Here is a 15862-nt window from a genome sequence, read left to right on the forward strand (position 1 = left end):
GGGAAAGGAAGGGCAAAGAGAAACCTGCAAAATGCCTACTTTACAGGAATTCTCAGAGTGATCACATACCCTATCAGAGGGTGTGTGGAATCATATAGAGTCAACTGATTAACATAGCACGCACACACACACACACACACACACACACACATACACACAAAGCACTTTTGACATATAAGACTCCATTGTGTCTCAGGTAGATCTCCTTGCTCTTCCATCAAACAGTTCTCTGTAAAGGAGGATTTCAGAGAAGATAAAGGCAGACCAGACATCAAATATAAAGGAAGTGTCAATAAATTTACCTGGGAATAAAACCATCTTTTATTATTTATTTATTTATTGATGCTAGGGATTGAACCCAGGGCCTTGTGCATGTGAAGCAAGCTCTCTACCAACTGAGCTATATCGCCAGCCCTAAAGTCACCTTTTAAAAGAAAACTGATGCCAATCAAAATCCCAACGGCATTTCTTGTAGAAATAGATAAAGCAATCATGAAATTCATATGGAAAAATAAAAGACCCAGAATAGCAAAAGCAATTCTAAGCAGGAAGTGTGAATCAGGCGGTATAGCGATACCAGATTTCAAACTATATTACAGAGCAATAGTGACAAAAACAGCATGGTACTGGTACCAAAACAGGCGGGTGGACCAATGGTATAGAATAGAGGACACAGAGACTAATCCACAAAGTTACAACTATCTTATATTTGATAAAGGGACTAAAAGCATGCAATGGAGGAAGGATAGCATCTTCAACAAATGGTGTTGGGAAACTGGAAATCCATATGCAACAAAATGAAACTGAATCCCTTTCTCTCACCATGCACAAAAGTTAACTCAAAATGGATCAAGGAGCTTGATATCAAATCAGAGACTCTGCGTCTGATAGAAGAAAAAGTTGGCTCCGATCTACATATTGTGGGGTCGGGCTCCAAATTCCTTAATAGGACACCCATAGCACAAGAGTTAATAACAAGAATCAACAAATGGGACTTACTTAAACTAAAAAGTTTTTTCTCAGCAAGAGAAACAATAAGAGAGGTAAATAGGGAGCCTACATCCTGGGAACAAATTTTTACTCCTCACACTTCAGATAGAGCCCTAATATCCAGAGTATACAAAGAACTCAAAAAATTAGACAATAAGATAACAAATAACCCAATCAACAAATGGGCCAAGGACCTGAACAGACACTTCTCAGAGGAGGATATACAATCAATCAACAAGTACATGAAAAAATGCTCACCATCTCTAGCAGTCAGAGAAATGCAAATCAAAACCACCCTAAGATACCATCTCACTCCAGTAAGATTGGCAGCCACTATGAAGTCAAACAACAACAAGTGTTGGCGAGGATGTGGAGAAAAGGGTACTCTTGCACATTGCTGGTGGGACTGCAAATTGGTGTGGCCAATTTGGAAAGCAGTTTGGAGATTTCTGGGAAAGCTGGGAAGGGAACCACCATTTGACCCTGCTATTGCCCTTCTCGGACTATTCCCTGAAGACCTTAAAAGAGCATGCTACAGGGATGCTGCCACATCGATGTTCATAGCAGCACAATTCACAATAGCTAGACTGTGGAACCAACCCAGATGCCCTTCAATAGATGAATGGATAAAAAAAAATGTGGCATCTATACACAATGGAGTACTATGCAGCAATAAAAAATGACAAAATCATAGAATTTTCAGGGAAATGGATGGCACTAGAGCAGATTATGCTTAGTAAAGCTAGCCAATCCCTAAAAAACAAATACCAAATGTCTTCTTTGATATAATGAGAGCAACTATGAACAGAGCAGGGAGGAAGAGCAGGAAGAAAAGATTAACATTAAACAGAGACATGAGATGGGAGGGAAAGGGAGAGAAAAGGGAAATTGCATGGAAATGAAGGGAGACCCTCATTGCTATACAAAATTACATATAAGAGGTTGTGAGGGGAATGGGAAAATAAACAAGGAGAGAAATGAATACAGTAGATGGGGTAGAGAGAGAAGATGGGAGGAGAGGGGAGGGGGGATAGTAGGGGATAGGAAAGGTAGCAGAATACAACAATTACTAATTGGGCATTATGTAAAATTGTGGATGTGTAACCGACATGATTCTGCAATCTGCATTTGGGGTAAAATTGGGAGTTCATAACCCAATTCAATCTAATGTATGAAATATGATATGTCAAGAGCTTTGTAATGTTGTGAACAACCAATAAAAAAAAATAAAAATAAATAAAAAATAAATAAAAAAATAAATAAAAAAAAGAAAAGAAAACTGATGAATCATGAAGCCTGTATAACATACCCTATAGCAAAACAAATTCTCAATATGTCATGAAATAGGAAGTAATAAAAATGTGAAGGAAAATATGAGTGAATTTTAAAATAATATTGGAGTGGTAAAGACTTTTCTAAGTTTTGGATAGAGCTCAGAAAGCATAAACAAAACAGTGGTCCATTTGCCCATTTTCTAAATATATAAAGAGCTCGTATAAATCAGTAAAAAGCACAAACAAATAGAAAAGTTGGCAATGAACATTAAAAAATGCTGCTCTAAAAGAAAAAAATAAAAATGGTTGGTAAACAGATGAGTACTTGCTCATCTTTATTCAGTTAAAGAGACGCAAGTTTAAACAAGGAAATAATGTTCACTTATCAGATTGGCCAAAATTTAAAAGTTTGATAACAGAATGATATAAAGGGTATGTGGAAACAAATATAGTCATCCTCTAGAGACTGGGGTATAAATAGGTACTTTTTTAATGGGAAAGTTGAAAATAGCTTTCAGAGTTTAAAAGCACATACCCTTTCTTCCAGCAATTCTGTGCTGAGTAGTTTTTTTCTACAGGGATACTCTCAGATACTTGCCAAGTTATAATAATAAACAATTGGGAACAGTCTAAAAATCTGTCACCAGGGACTAGTAAAACACAAGATGATGCAACAATGTAATGTGTGAAATGCCATCTAGCTAGTTAAAACAATGAGGCAAAATTATATATGCTGAAATGGAAAGATTTCATTAGACCTTATAAAGGGAAAAAGAAGAAAGTGCAGTAAAGGGGCTATTTATTCATTCACAGAAAGTCTTACAAGAGCATTTAAACATAGAACATTTCTGCAAGAAGAGAATAAAGACTTCACACTAGTTATTTCTGAGCAGTAGACTCATGGTTGGAAAAAAAGAGATTTTGAAAATTATTGCATCCTTTTGTACTGTTCAAATATATATATATATATTTTACCATCTGTATGATTTTCATAATGCAGATAGAAAATGCTAGGAAAAATACAATAAAATTCAAAGGAGAAATTCTCAAATCTCTTTAATAAGCTTGCCTTATTTATAGTATTAAATCAAGAGTCTCTGCCTCAGCATGGTAAGCTCTTGATAAAGTCATTGAGTAGTCCTACTTCTCAGCACCTCTCCTGCTTAACCTCACCTCCAGCCGAACATAATCGGTTTCTTGAGCACACCATGGTCTCAATGTCTTTATTTTTCCACCCCTTATGTGTGAAATCTCCCAGAAAATGTTACTCATCCATTAAGGCCAAATTAAAATGTGGCCTCATCTATGAGGTCTGACCTGACTAATCCAAATTACCCTACTTCCTTATTCTCATAGCACTATAACCAGAGACAGGCCGGATTTGTTGTCCCCTTGCTCAGTCCTAGTCAAATGAGGACTAGGTCCAATTCAGGTCTCTATAGTGCATATGCTGCGAACATTCCCTGGGTATTTCCTTGATGGGATCCTGTGTTTGTGACAATTGTGCTCTAGCTTGCCTCATCAGAAGGGAGGGGGCAAAAAAAAAAAAAAAAAAAAGGTCCAAATGCTTTTGTTAGCATCATATGCATATATGTATTGCACAGGACTTATTGAATTCAGTCTTCATAACACCCTTTCAAAGTAGGCCTTCCCTTGTTGATAAGTGAGGAAAACTCAGGCTCAAAGGGGTTAAAGTGAATTCTTCAAAGTAAATGGTGGAGTTTGGTTTCAAGTTTGGGATTTTCTGGCTCCAAAGTGTGTGCTTGTTCTGTTCTGGAATTTGTGTTCTGGACAGGGAGGGAGGGAGGTTCAGGATGAGGCAACAGTGCTTTCATGGGAGAGGCTACTCCCCAAAACTTCTCCTCTTCTGATACAGAGGTGAGTATGGAGAAGGCCAAGTGTGGGGCATGTGGGGCAATGGTAACAGTTGGGAAGGGACAATGGAGCAAGTTGAGTACAGCACCTCCATTTTGTATAGGATTTGTTAACTTCCTGCCTAGGACATCCTGGATTTGTTAGACATTCTGCTGACCCAGGCCCTCTCCTTCCAAGGGCCAGCTGGGGTGATTCTGTTTTCTGGAATATCACAGGGCAGATGATGATTAATTCTTGGCGAACTTGGAAGTGGGAATGTGAAACACGTGCCTGTTTGGGGTTCCTTCACATGTTTCTAATCAACCAACCAGATTTCACTTGAATCTTTTATGGCTTCTCCGAAATTTGTAGTGAAATTGGAAGCCAAATGTAGGTCTGAACCAATTTGTGGTTGTTATAATAACTATCCCTTTTCCCCATTCCTTCAACCACTTGGTGAAAATTATTATTGCTGTAAAATTTCTTAGTCATACTTTCCAGGGGGTTGAAATTTCTTAGCTTGTCATATGGATAAATATTATATTATATTAGAGCAGTATGGTTGGATGGGTTGGATGGAATCTTACAAAAGACACACCACTGACAGTGTAAATTGGAGATATTGAAAAATCCTCTAACTAGGATGCACTGCACCTTCAATTCAAGAAACATTTTGAGCACCTTCTTTGTATAAGGCATATGGAAGCTGGGTTAATAGATGTGTTTGGTACCTTTATTTCTTATGCTGAATACATCTTAAAGCAAACCCACTGCCTCCCCCACAGCCCTGAGCTCAGATGATGGTATCACCAGGGACCTACTTGCTGAAACTAGAAACTCTGGAGTCATCCTTGTTTCTTTCCCTCCAGTAATCTCCATCCATGTTGAATCAAGCCAGAGGTATTTTGACCTCCTGAATGTCTCTTGATTCCGCATCTCCATCTTTCTTGCCATAAGCCCTTCTTTGCCCCAGGCTTTCATCATTTCTTTCCTGGACCTGCAGAGGAATTAAGCAGTCAGATTAGAATTTTAGATTTTTCAGACTCTCTGATTTCTCTGGTCCCAGGTTCTCATATTCCTTATAGTACCAGAGAGATTACACAAAATGCAAATTTGAACCTGTCACTCGCTTGTTAGCATTCTCTATGGACTCTTTACCACAGGCTGAATACTAAACTTCTCAACAAGACAGCCATGGCCCCCCACCGTGAGCAAAGACACCTGAGAGAGACCAGCATCTTTTCATTTGGAAACATGAAGACTCAAAGGAAAGAAATCTGGCATTTTTAGTCTATAAAATCTAAAAGACTGTGGTTTTGGAAGAACTAAGATAAATTACCAATTCCTAGAACTTTACCTCTTCAAGTGCATTCTGTGAAGGCAGATAAAAAACCACTTAAGATAAAAACAGGGAGTAGGTAATAAGAAACATGAGTTCCAAGTTCTTAACATATTTATGTATCCATCCATTTACTCATTCGCTTCTTTGATCAGCAGGTATCTATTGAATATCTAGACAAAGAGATTACAAAGTAACTTAGGGCAGTCCTGTTTTCAAGGGGAGACAGATAATAGGCAATTATAAGACACTAGGATGAGTGCTCCATTATGCAAACCACACTGTGCTTTGGGGACACCCAACCCAGTCCAAGAGGCTCAGGAAAGGTGATGCTTAAGTCGAGAGCAGGCAGAAGAATGTGATTTACCTAGCTGAAAACAGGAAGGACCACTGTTGTCTTGCACTTAAAAAGATAATAAAATTAATTAAAAAAAAACAGGAAGGAAAAGAAGTTCAAGTAGAGGGGAATGTAGGCAGAGGGTCAGAGGGAAGAGAAAGCAGAGTTCTGTGGGCTAATATACTAGGATTGTGATGCTGAAGTTAGGATAGAAGCAGGAGGTGGGTGGCCAGCAGGAGGTGACAGGCCTTTTCAGAGGCACCTCTAGCCCTCCCTGGGTCTTAGGCTTGGGCTCATGGCTTGGCATGTGGAACATGGACTGGGTTTCAGCCTCACTCTACCCTTAGCCGGAGGCCCCTATCTATACACAGCAACCTTGACCAGGTGACTGCTAACCTGTATGGAGGAGTTGGTGCTTTGTCCTCAGGTCAATGGGAAATCTTGCAGGGCATTAAGCAGAGGAATTAAGCAGTCAGATTACAATTTTAGATTTTTCAGACTGCAGCATGGAAACTTTGCTAGACCACTTTGAATTGAAGTAAAGGAAGGTAGTTAGGAGATATGCTCAGTGGTCTAGAGGAGAGATGATGGTGGTTTCATCTAACGTAGTGACATTCGTTGGCATTAGAGCCATCATGACTAGTTAAAGGAGATTCAGCAGCAGCCTTCAAGGAACATGGTAGAAATTAGTCTTGTTCTTCCTTACCAAAACTTGCCTGGGAGCAAGACACAATAGTGGATTTGATGGACCAGGATTTGACTCAGTGAGGAAATAGGTTTTTATTTTTTAATAAAAGCTTTACTGAGATATAATCAGTACTTTAAAAAAGTTTGGATATATGCAGATACCTGGGAAACCGTCTGACAATCAAGTTAAAAAACACATTTATCTTCTCCAAAAGGGAAGTAGATCCTAAACAATAGAAATTCCACAACAGAGAAGAAGGACACAGAACAAGATGCCATGAGTCCCCAGGATGGCCTGGATGAGTGTCTCAGCCTCCTTTAGTTGTATAATAACCTCACCCAAGCCTGATGAGGAACAGATTGTGGCAATTTGTTCCATTTTTCCTCCTACTAGAAACATTTTCGCAAGGCTGTTGAAGAATCTCATTCATTACCCCCCAAAAAGCAATTCAAACTCTCAAAGTTGTGCAATCCTACCAGGTTAAATTTTCACAGGCCCTTGGTGGGCCTGGCCTGGTGGGCATGAGACATGAGCCAACAGAGTGGGGGTGTAAGAAACAGAGAGTAAGACAATAGTGGAATTAGCCACGTTGTAAATTTGCATTGGTCTGTGTGGATATCTTTAACCTCCAATTTAGGCTAGTATTTGAGCTGGGAAAACCAATAACAAACAGAATAATCATTCAGATTGTCTTTAGTTTTCTCATGGAGTTTAAATCAATCTATTATTTTAACCAAAGGAGAAATTCTTACCATCAAAGAACAAGGTTTATCACCGGAGTTTTCCCTACTGGGTCTTTGGGACACTTAACAAGAAACTCCCTTCTTGGGCCTCATTTCCTCCTCTCAAAATTCATTTCAGAATTGCAATGTCATGTTTCTATTTGCTTTTTGAAGTGTCGGCACACACAGAGGCTCTCCATGGATAGCTGTCAAATAGAAGAACGAGCCTGCATTGTCCTAGGGATCAAAGGGGAGACATAAAAATAAATGAAAAAGTCCCTATTGTATAGTCATTCACAGTGCAGCAGCAGAGATGGTCATACACATGGGTGGTAACTGGAGACTATGCTCTGTGCTATCCTAGTCTGGTGAAACACAGGAGAGAGAAAGGCAAGAGGAACAGCAGAGCTGAAACTGAACAAAGGTTTGCCAGACGCGCAGGAAAGATCCTTCAAAGCTGTGGAAACCAGAAGGTCTGTGATTTCTTCTCTAACTCAAGATAGATGCTTGCTTTCAAGGGCAGCTCTTTGGGGCTTGCAGGATAATTGTCTGACGAGATGGTGGCAAAATCAGTGTATGTATCCTCTGGCCACCTGCCTCAGTGCAGATGGATGGTCTTGTCCAAGCATTGAATTACCTACTGAAGGCTAGCCGCCCAATGTGCTGATTCCAGTTGTCTTTAAGAGATGCCCAGAAAGGCTTAGCAGAAGGTGCCATATGCAGGTCTGACACCTCAGAGTAGTAAAAGGAAAGTAAAGAAACTGTAGGAGAGGAGAGAAGGTGAAAGGATAAGACCAAAGGTCCATGAAGCCCACATACTCTGCCTGCTAGTGGTGCTGATGAATAGTTGGTGGAGACAATTAGGTTCTTTCCATCAACTTTGTGCTAAAATTGGACCTAACACACCTCTCTTCTCACTTTCTATTAATAATTACTTTCTGGCTTCAGTTAAATCACCTGAATATTTGTCAGATTTAGTAAGATTTAGCTGAAGCCAAAGAGGCATCATTAATAGAAAGGGAGAGGAGACTCACTGACCATCAAGCAGTGGATATCTGTATGGTGTGTGAAGTTTTCCCAAGATAATGGTTTGCATTTTTTTTAAAGGACCAGGATTCCTTTTTTATATTAAATTTTGCTTAGAAGGTTGATATACAAAGAGCCGTGGTTAAGCAACAACAAGAAGAAACATAAACATACTTGAAACATTTACAGCATCCCAGGTACTCTGCTGTGCACTTATGTGTATAATTCTTGCAACAATTCTATGATGCTATCCCTATAAGGTAGGAATTTTTCTTGTCTCCATTTTGGATTTGAGGACATGGGACATGAGGAGTTACAGCTAATATATGGTAAAGCTAGACCCAGGAAATTTTCCCTCAATGTGGTGTCCTGATGATACAGGTGGTCCTGCCCAAAAGGCTTTGGCTGGAACAGGGCTGGTGAGGCAGAGCTGAACCATGCTGGCCTCTACACCCTGTTTCCTGTTCTTCTGTGGTAACAGGTTTCTTTCTCCCCTCTCCCCCTTATCTTTGGAGCTCAGGAATTTGGATAATTCATTAGGCTTCTGTGTAATAACACTGTCTAAAAACTACTGCCTTGATTTTTCCTCCCAGATCTCTACTAGAAGCTGTATTCTGTCACATACACTCTATATGAAATGCATGTTCATGGCAAAATGGATGGATCTTCACATGTGGAAGTAGATGCGAATCACAAAAGATCAGGCATTGGATAATTCCATTGGTAGGAAATAACTACAATAGGCAAATCTATAGAGACATAATCCTTTTTTTAATATTTATTTTTTGGTGTAGATGGACACAACATAAAGCCTTTATTATTTTTTATGTGGATCAAACCCGGGTCCCACCCGTGCTAGGTGAGACCTCCACCGCTAAGCCACAATCTCAGCCCCTATAGAGACATAATTCTGTCTCTACTGGTGATTACTTAGGGCTGGGAGGATGTATGATTAATGGGTATGAGGTTTCTTTTTTGGAGTGATGAAATGTTCTAAAATTGATTATGTAATGGTTATATAGATCTTTGGATCTACTAAAAACATTGAGTTATACAATGTGAATTAGTAATTATATGTCGCATGACTACATTTCAATAAAGCTATTAAAACAAACGAAAAACTAAAAAAAAAAAAAAGAGCATCTCTTTAAAAATTCATTCAGTGTGTTGGTCCATTAACTCATTAATTAATTCCACAGCATCTTTGGCATGCCTTTTCTGGCTAAGCAGTTGCTTACACATGGGATACAGTGAGAAGAGAGCTCCGGGTCAAGAAAATCATGACACAGCAGTGGGAAGCAGCCAGGATGCTCTCACAGCATGTTGTGTGCAAGCAGAGAAGAGGCCAAAGCCTGGCGGAGGAGGTTTTGTTGAGCTCAAATCCAGAGTTTACTGGGGAGTCCAGCAGGAAACCCTTAGGCAGCCAAAATGGGGTGTGAGGGTTTTGAGTAGAGATAGCAGCAGGTAAAAGCTTAGAAAAATGAAAAGGCAGAACTCATTGGGGGTTTGCAAGATAAGCAGGAGCTAGTTACTGTGTTCTTTGAATTATTTATCTACTCATTTATTCCTTCATTGAGTCATCAGTGTCATGCGGAGGTTAAGTCAGTGCTGCTCAAGCTTGGCTTTTGGAGTTACCTAAATCTTCTCCAGAAACAATTGGTCTCAGTGTATTTTGGGCATCAGGAATTTTGGGAGATTCTAATTGCTGTCCACATCAAAAATCAGTATGGGACTGGGGTTATGCCTTAGTGGAAGAGCACTTGCCTAGCATGTGTGAGGCACTGGGTTCAATGCTCAGCACTGCCTACAAATTAATGAATAAAATAAAGGTCCATCAACATCTAAAAAAATATTTTAAAAAAATCCATAGGTTTTATGATGGACTTGAAGAAAGAGGGGAGAAAAACAGGCAAAGTGGTCCTGGTGTTTTGAAGAATACAATCAACATATGTTCTTAGAGAACTTTCTAGTCGTACCAGGGTACTGGAGATACTGGAGATACAACCTCAAGTAAGACGAGAGTCCCAGGCATCATGAAGTTTCCAACTAGTAGAAGCAATAGAACTTAAACAAGGAAGTGGACTGAGGAATCTCTCATTTTGACCCGGGATAAAAGATACAAAGGAAACAGTGAAGGTTAACAGACTATCAGGAAGAAGCTACCTCGCTTAACTGGCCAGGCGAAGTCTCTTCAAGGAGAGGACAGTAAGTTAAGACCTACAGTTTGAGCAGGAACTGACCTTGGACGTCCATGGGAAGAATATTCTTGGCTATTTGTGTGTGTGTGTGTGTGTGTGTTGTTATTGCAAGGAGCAGACACATATTTAGACTACATTTTAAAGAAAACAATGTTCATTATTGTGGGGGGCACATAACGAATGTGTTTCTAGGCTGTGGTATTTTATTTATCCCTGTATGACCAGAACCAAGCATGCCGAGTGGCATATAAGAGTTGTTTTATAAATGTCCACAGAATAAAGGAACTAATGAAATCAGTAAAGAAGAAAGTGAAAGGGAGTGTTTGAAGAAACAATATTCCAGACAGGAAATCCATAGCACACAGAAGAAGCACCTCCCATGTGGGGGTTAAGAGTAGAAGTTTGTCCCTCTGGTGCAGAAAAAGAAAGTGGAGATACCCTCCTCCTGATACCCTCTGTGTTCTTCCTTTTAAAAAATATTTTTATAAGTGCCTTACAACTATACATAATATTGGGGTTCATTTTGATACAACCATAGGAACCTCGAATATGATTTGCTCCATTTAGGTCTCCAGTAGTTCCCCTATCCCTCCCCTTCTCTGGTATTCTTGTTTGGGGGAAGGGCTGTTTGCTGAAGGGAAGCCTGAAGGGGGGGGGGAGTGGCTCTGCATAATCAGGGAGACCTTGCTTGCAAGGATCACAAGGCACACTTGCAGGGATCACAGAGGTACTGAGGGCCCAGGGCAGAGGCAGACCACACAGCCACAGCAGTGCCAGGGGACATGGAGGTGAGATGAGGTCTAGTTCTCACAGATAGCACCCTGGGTGGGGCTTTCACAGATCAAAATGGCAGGCAGTGGTAAGACAAGGAAATGAATAAACGGAGATGGAAGGAGAAAAAGACTAAAACTGATATTAAGTCTAGACGGGGACAAAAAGAAAGTAATGTCAAGAAGGAATTCAAAGGTAAGAGGAAGAAAAGAGGAAGGGACCAACTTCTAATGAGTCAGGAGCCAAAAGTATGATGGGAAGAAGGGAGTGAGAAAAATGAAAGAAAAGGAAGTTCCTGTTACTCCACTGGAGGCATTACATACATGAAAGCACTTTAAAGCAAATGATAGCTACATTTTACTGAGTACGGCTATCCCCAAAGAACAGCTTAGGGCTTCACTTACATAATTGCATTTGATCTTCACAATCCCCATTTTACTGATGAGGAAACTGAGGCTTTGTGGGGTTAAATATATTGCTCACATTTTGTAGTTAGAAAGAAGAAACTGAATCTCTCTGGTGAAGCTAATACCCATAACCTCCAAGCTATGTTGATGTTTTCTTTTTCCCATGTTGTAAGAATACCATGTGACCTCTGCATCCTTTTCTTGTGAACTGATAACCCGGTGCTTGATCTATTAACTCATTGGACACTGCAGGATGAAGTCCAGATTTCCTCCAGTGACACATGAGGGAGGTCATAGTCCAATCCCACACCATCTTCTCTGGACGCAGGCTCCTGGACGCAGGCTCCCACACGCTCGGCTCCTGCCAGCCCTGCCTGACTCTTTTCAGTTTGTTGGGGGCACCACAACAGCTTTCGTGGATGGTGTTGTCTGGGCTGGTGATGTCCTTCTTCCTCTTCTCCTGGCTGACTCCTTCAAGCCCTTCAAAACTGAGAGTGAGTATCTCCTTCTGTAAGCTGGAGGGGGAAAAGGCTGGGGGAGGGGTGCGATGGGCCATTTCATCTCTACAGGCCTCCGCCATAGCTCTCCTGATAACCCTGAAGTTCTGTGATTCCAGCTGCCTGTCTAGAGCTCCCTTCACAGTTCCATAGTTCCTTCCTCTTAGGGTTAGTGGTTTTCCACTTGGAAATCTGGAAAGACCCAGAAAAAGAAGAGAAAAAGGTGTGGGGATCCAGACTGGTTCTGATAACATACCTGCAACAGCTGGCAAAGAGAAGAAATGCAGATGATAATAATAATGTAAAAAAAAAATGAGGTCAATAAATTCAAAGAATTCCAAGATCAATGACCAAAACAACTATTACAGTATAAATAATTTCTAATAATTTTATAATGAAAAATTAATTATCTGTTGTTTGTGAGTTGCATTATCATTAAGTCAGGGGGTTCACCCACCAGGGAGGTGGCTGTTGTAGTGAATGTGGAGTGGACTCGGATTAGGAGGACCTAGTAGATTTCACCTTCTGCTTGGGTGATTGGGCACATTTCCCCCCCCCCCCAGCTTCTATTTCCTTATGTGTAAAATAGTAATAGAAGAGCTCCCCAGGCATTGTTTGGGAGGCCAGATGACAGCATGACTGGGGAAAGCTCTTTGTAAGCTGTAGCATGTTCTAGGGAAAAAATGGTGGTAGTATTCCTGAGAATGTTAGAGGAAATTGTATACAGTGTCCCCTTGCCCCCGCTTAACCTGAAAATGCTAATTCTGGGAACAACCACCGGGCAGGAAACTTCTGCAGCAAAATACGTATGGAAACAGGGAATGAACCCGGCAGAATGAAGGAGATGGAAAACCAAACCTCACCGACTCTCCTTGAAAAGATGAAAAATTAACTAGGCACTGTTGGGGGTTGGAATGGAATGGCTGTGCCGGACGCCCCGTCTTCAGCCTCCGGACACTTTTCCTTCCCCAAAGCCATTTTAGTCAAAGGTCATGTGTGTGTCTTGTCAAAGGCCAGCTTCCAATGGAATCACTGTCCCCCGGGATAGCGGCCCCCTGACTACATCTGCATTGGAGAAATCCCAAAAGCAAACGGCCCAGCGCAAACAAGAGCAGTCCGGAGCCGCCGTCCTGGGCACCGCTCCCAGGTCCCCGGCCGCAGCCTGGAGCAGTCACCGACGCCCGCAGCATGGCCCGCCACGCCGATCGGGTACGGTAGGCGCTTCTCTCTGCACGTCCTCCATTGCTTGGGCTCCCCGGTCAAAGCTGCTGTTCTGTCAAGCAGAAAAAAAAACCTAGCCAAGGGCCTCCCGATTTGCCGGAAACCGGTCCCTGTTGGGCTGCGTTCGCTTGCACTCAGCTGGAGAGATTTCCAGGCGCGCAAACGCGGAGCTTAACTAATTTCGAGTTGTCTTTGCCAGAGAATGTTTGGATTTGTAAACACGTATCTTGTTTCTGGAAAACGAGCCGGTGGGACTTGCAGAGGGGCTGGGGACGTCGGCTCACCACCGCTCCAGCCCGTGCAAATGGGTGAGCCCCTTTGGCCATTACCAGCCACAGAGGGGACTGTGAGCTTTGCCCGCCTGGGGCAGCGAGATCTAGGCTCCTTGTTTATTACCTGTTGGGCCAGGGCTTGGCAAGAAGGATGAGGATTTGTAAAGCCACCTATTTCAGTAGCGTTCTCTGGTCTCCTACACGTGTCCCAAAGAATTAGAAGCATATTCCTGATGGAGGGAGCCCCTTCCCCACTACCGATCCCCTGGATCCCCAGGATTCCCTCCGCAGGCTCCACAAAGGAAGGATGTTGATTGACTGCACGGAGCAGCCAGGCTCTGGCCCTTTGTACTTTCCTATTTGAACAAGCTCTTCAAATGGACATGGCTCACTTTGGCTAAGAATAGAAGGAGCTGGGGGTCTCAACTGATTATGGGTGCTTTTGATCTGGACTTGGAAGTCTCCAAGAGCAGATGGAGCAGATGGGGAGCATTGACTGAGGGGCCCCCAGTCTTCAGGTGTGGAGCGAAGGGTTAAAGGGTTTGGGGGATTGCCGGGCTTCCATGCTCTGGTTTTATTTTAACAGGTTAAACATGGAGCCATTGCTCACTGATAAAGGGAATGAAAACAAAAGTCTTTCTAGTGCTCAGCGGGATGGAGAGGGAACCCGCTTCTGGTATTTGTTTGTTTATCACATACCCAGTTCCTCCGAGGATAGTTTTCTAACCCTTGTGTTCACCAGGTATTTATTCAGCTTCTGCTCTTCTCCTTTGGGGCCACCTCCAGCTGCCACCTGGCTTTCTCTTCTTTCCCCCTAAACTTCTTGAAAGAGGGGTGACATTCACTATCTCAGAGTCCTTGCTACCCACTAAGCCTTTCACACCCAGGACACTGGCATCTACCCCTCACCTCTGAAGACCAGTCTCTGACAGGGCCACCCAAGGGTTCTTTGAAGGCAAATCTTAGAGCATTTTATAGGCTTTCCCCCCGTCTCTGTGTCATTTGAAACAGTTGGTCAACTCCCTCTCTATTTTTTGGACTCTGTCCTGGATTCTGGGATACCACACGTCCCTGGTTCCCTTCTGCCCTTTTGAGTTACTGTTTAATGCCTTAAGGCCTCGCTTCATACCCCTTAGTGTGCCCTGCCATTTCCTCCTGGACTCTCTGTCCTTAGTTGGTTGTCCTGCAGGCCCCCAGATAATTCATTCATTTCAATGGCTTCAACCATAAATCCATGATATGGTGTCATGCCAGATCTGTAGCTTATGTCAATCTTTTTCCCTAAACACTAGCACTAAACACCAGCTCCACTTGGATGTTCCATAGACATGCTTTGAACCTATCGAAATCAACATGCTTGTTTCTCTCTCCTTCTCCCATGCCTGGTTTTCTTCTATTTTGTGCTATGGCATTTCCAGTTGTTCAAGCCAGACACAGCAGAATCAGCCTAGGTGACTTCCTCTTTTTTATTCACAACCAAGTCAGCAAGCTTTGTCTACTTGCAGAACATAGTTCATACAGACACCTGTGTCTCTTCTCTTGTCACTCTTGATTCAGGTCATTCTGGTCAGAACTTTCCATTAGTTTCACTTGGGACCAGTTCTACTCACTCTCTCACCCCATCTTATCTCCATACTGTGTTACACGGTCTGCCTAAAAATGCAATATGATCATGCAGATCCTTTGTAAAATGTCTTTAATGGATTTCTATTTTATTCTTTGGAAAATTACATCAATGTATAAAAGTTCTCCATAAGTCCCCCTTTACCTTCCTCTTCAGTCTCGTAGTTTATCACTCTGTACATCTTATGCACCATTTTTGCACATTTACACACATTGTATATAAATTTAGGCATATTAAACTGCTTACTAAATATGACTTTCCACCTTGTACTTCTCCTAGGTCAGTGCCTGACCTTTATTTTTCTTTCAACATTCAACTGAAAGCCACTTTCTCTTGGAAACTTCCCAGACCATCTGCATCCCATTGTCCAGAATGGGTTAGGCAACCCTCCCATACTCTCCCCAAACTTCCTCTACTTGTACTACCAGAGCACTTATTGTTTACTGCAACCATCTATTTGTCTATCCCCTATTTGGACTGTAACTCCTGCCGGACAGAGATCCACTCTGTCTTAGTGTCTTTAGAGCTTATTACCGGTATTCAATTGGGATGCTCCATAAATTTTCATGAATTTTATGCAATTCTTGTGAATGAATATTATGTTCAGGTATTGAATTAGATGACTGAGATACAAAAGGGCAT

At 41.8% G+C, this 15862-nt stretch overlaps 1 protein-coding gene and 1 long non-coding RNA gene across 9 annotated transcripts in view; one reads left to right on the forward strand and one right to left on the reverse strand.

The window, feature by feature from the left end:
• Positions 1–8982: 8982 nt before the first annotated feature.
• Positions 8983–14565, reverse strand: LOC144365428 (uncharacterized). Its single transcript, XR_013423836.1, has 3 exons — positions 14296–14565; positions 12967–13376; positions 8983–12368 (listed from the first exon to the last, which is right to left on the reverse strand). It is a non-coding gene; the product is annotated as an uncharacterized LOC144365428 (long non-coding RNA).
• The window catches only part of Enpp2 (ectonucleotide pyrophosphatase/phosphodiesterase 2), a 105703-nt gene continuing 101713 nt past the window's right edge, over positions 11873–15862 (forward strand). For 7 of the 8 annotated variants that reach the window (XM_078016746.1, XM_078016748.1, XM_078016749.1 and 4 more), the window contains exon 1: positions 11873–12100. In XM_078016746.1, coding sequence (XP_077872872.1) covers positions 11888–12100 — 213 coding nt within the window. In that variant the 5' untranslated portion in view covers positions 11873–11887. Of the gene's footprint in view, positions 12101–13149; positions 13313–15862 lie in introns of those variants that run through there. The other variant, XM_013356833.4, reaches the window with a different exon arrangement.

Source organism: Ictidomys tridecemlineatus, chromosome 7 (genome assembly GCF_052094955.1).
Source record: "Ictidomys tridecemlineatus isolate mIctTri1 chromosome 7, mIctTri1.hap1, whole genome shotgun sequence".
Lineage (NCBI taxonomy): Eukaryota > Metazoa > Chordata > Mammalia > Rodentia > Sciuridae > Ictidomys > Ictidomys tridecemlineatus.